Source organism: Sinocyclocheilus rhinocerous, unplaced genomic scaffold (genome assembly GCF_001515625.1).
Source record: "Sinocyclocheilus rhinocerous isolate Xijiao unplaced genomic scaffold, SAMN03320098_v1.1 scaffold1733, whole genome shotgun sequence".
NCBI classification, from domain to species: Eukaryota; Metazoa; Chordata; class Actinopteri; order Cypriniformes; family Cyprinidae; genus Sinocyclocheilus; species Sinocyclocheilus rhinocerous.
Window position 1 is genome coordinate 1011200 of NW_015640388.1, and position 3293 is coordinate 1014492.

A 3293-nucleotide genomic window follows, 5' to 3' on the forward strand; every position below is an offset into this window, starting at 1 on the left:
ACAGCTGTTTATATATAGTTTTTAACTGAATTTTATGAATATCTTTGAGGTCATACTGAAATAATTTGATTCCAGACTTTGGTATCTTGGCAAATCTGAGCAGAGTTCCCTCTATGACATTGTTGAGATTTTCTCTGAAACTAAGCATCTGATAGGAAACTCTTGTGAGATTATTAGGGTCTTTTCATTTCAGTATAAACATCTAAGAAGCAGGATGCATATGTCATTTGTATATCGTAAAAAGTCATATTTATATGTGGATGTGTTTTATCTGGGATGATAATGGTTATGAATGAACAATACTGGTCCTAGGAGAATAAAGGTCTTTAGCCGTGGTGAATGCTCAGTGCATGCAGGAATGGATATGACTGTCTTTGTGGTATTGGTCACTTAACACTGACTTGGTTACATCTAGGAACATGCTGACACTGGTCTGTGTGTGTGTGTGTGTGTGTGTGTGGAGAGAGAGAGCTGATCATGGCACTGAGATGATGTCCCACGTTTACTTTAGCAGTGAGGAATTGATGACTTTGGACTATTGATCTCATTCATGGTTGTTCTGTTAAACTACTGCTTTAAATATATGCTTTGTCCTGTACTGAAAGTGTTGGTTTCTGTCCTACAGGAAGTCCAGGGATGAGTATCTTCAGCCGGTGTCGGGTGGCCGCTGCGGTAGCTCTGATCTTGATCATACTGGGAGGGCTGGGAGCCGCCGTCTGGGCCCTTGGTGAGACTTTCTACTTGCTGATTTAATGGAATACTGCAGTCCCTCCAGAGACACTTTACACTTGATTTCTTTGTTTGTTTTTTCAGTCACGTATCTCAGAACAACAGAAGATACTGGATTATTTGATGGTAAGCATTGTTCATTTGTACTCATATTTAAATAAGATATATTTAATATGCATTATATTTATTATACATTCTATAAATATATAATAAATATATTTAAATTAAGATATATATACAGTATGTTGCTTAGGTTTTTTTTAAAGAAGGCTGCATTTATTCTGAAATACAATAAAAACAGTGATGTTAAAATAAATATATATATATATACAGTGGTTATAGAAAATAATCGCCCCCCTTTTAAAATATATATTTTTTATTTTGTTGCTTTGCAGCCTGAAATGAAGACGAACACAGTTTTGTTTTAGCCAGCTGTATTTACTGTATTTACATCCAAGTGAAATATATAACACCAACATGTCAGAAAAAAAAAATGTCAGAGTTGGAAAAAGGATACATCCTTGTGTCAGTATTTTGTTGAACCACCTTCTGCTTTAGCCTTTAGTCTGTTGGGATATGTCTCTTTCTCTACTAACTTTGCACATCTAGACTTTGCAATATTTGCCCACTCTTCTTTGCAGAATTGCTCAAGTTCAGTTAAATTTGATGGTGAGCGTTTGCGGACTGCAGTCTTCAAGTCATTCCACAAATTTTCAATGGGGTTTAAGTCTGGGCTCTGACTAGGCAATGCAAGGACATACACCTTCAACTTCAACCACTGTGTGCTCAGTTTTGCTGTGTGCTTTGGTGATTATTTTAAAGAGGGGTGATTCTATTCTATACCCACTGTATTTTCTTCATTTGTCTCCCTGCCCATCTCTTTCTGTTTGTCCATCTCAGCTGGAGCTGAGGCCGATGATCCAGGCTGGTGTGGCTGGATTTAAGTGCTTTCTGATTCACAGTGGAGTGGATGAGTTTCCTCATGTGAGTGATGCTGATGTGCATGCAGCTATGAAACAACTCCAGGGCACAGGCAGCGTTCTGCTGGTGAGCCATCTCATTTTCTGCTTGCTCCAATCATAAGGAGTACCTTATAATCACTGTGTACCAGTGGTAAAATTGTGCACAACTGTCAATGAGAAAAATGCATCTGGCCAGACATAATTTAGAATCAGACATAATTATGAAAATATAATTATGGGACTTAAATTAATGAAATCTATTCGATTTAGTTTCATGCAGAGCAAGAAGTCCAGCATCCAGCTGCTGAGAAAGGCGGTATGAGACTGATAATTTAATGTCAATTAAATTTAAATTCTACTTGAAATCATTAACATGTATTATTTTTAAAATGGAAATTCCTGCTTTACTCTTTTTACTCAGATCCACATGAATATTCCACCTTCCTGAGGTCCAGGCCTGACATTATGGAGCTTGAGGCCATCCGTACTGTCACTCAGCTCTGCTTACAATATCAGTATGATATGATGGCACTAGTTAGAGTAAAGTCCTCAACTTTTGATTATCTAATGGCTGTTTCTGCAGACTAGGGTAGTCAATCAAGAGATGAGAGGTGAGAGGTCAGCATCTTCTGTTCTTATTATCAGAGTGAGATGCCACATTGTGCACCTGTCATCAGCCCAGCCTCTGGAGCTCATCAGGTCAGCAAGAAAGGCTGGAGCTCCACTGACTGTAGAGACCACCCATCACTACCTCAACCTATGTGCAGAGAACATTCCAGCACGTGCAACTCAGTTTAAATGCTGCCCCCCGATACGAGACACAGCCAACCGGGTAACAGCAATATGCATTATAGACAACGAAACAGATTTCAATCAGGTTGACAGAAAAAGTTGATCAACAAAAGTTGGTCTTGATCATATTTCTATAATTGTACGCTAAAACTTGTTAAAGTAATTGCTGACCTTAAAATGAATTACTTTCTTCTGTGGAACACTAAATTCTGAAGAATACACATGTCATTTTCCCTATGCAGTTACAACTGATGAGGACTGGAGCTTTCAAGCATCAAAAAGGACATTGAACCAGCACCATAAAAGTATCATAAAAGTGACTCATGCACAATATTTCAAGGTTTCTGGAGTCATACAATATAGCTTTGTGAGAGGAACAGACTGAAATTGACCGATATTATTTGCCTCCAGTGGCTGATTTGAACTCAAGAACCCTATCAGTCTGGTTTGTGACTGAATTTTGACCAGTTTTGTGAACATTGGCTATGTTCAGACTGCAGGCAAATCTGTTTTTTTTCTTCTCAAATCAGATCTTTTCAGGCAGACTGTCTGCATTATTAATTGCAAGAGATCAAATCAGATGTGTGTGTCCACACACAAACCAACTTATCTGCATAATTTTTTTTTAACCTTTATTTGTATAGCGCTTTATACAATACTGGTTGTGTCAAAGCAGCTTTACAGTGTCAAACAGGAAAATAGATTGTCAATAATGCAAGAAGACAATAACAAAGAGTCATTTTTCCAGCTAAAGTCAGTCAATTGATGATTCAGTGATGGCATCATCCAGTTCAGCTCTCTTCCAATAGT

At 37.9% G+C, this 3293-nt stretch overlaps 1 protein-coding gene across 1 annotated transcript in view; it reads left to right on the forward strand.

The window, feature by feature from the left end:
* LOC107752646 (allantoinase, mitochondrial-like) overlaps positions 1-3293 on the forward strand; it is a 12800-nt gene that overhangs the window by 3754 nt on the left and 5753 nt on the right. The window contains exons 4-7 of the mRNA XM_016568675.1: positions 1630-1776; positions 1962-2007; positions 2113-2206; positions 2337-2523. Coding sequence (XP_016424161.1) covers positions 1630-1776; positions 1962-2007; positions 2113-2206; positions 2337-2523 — 474 coding nt within the window. The remainder of the gene's footprint in view (positions 1-1629; positions 1777-1961; positions 2008-2112; positions 2207-2336; positions 2524-3293) is intronic.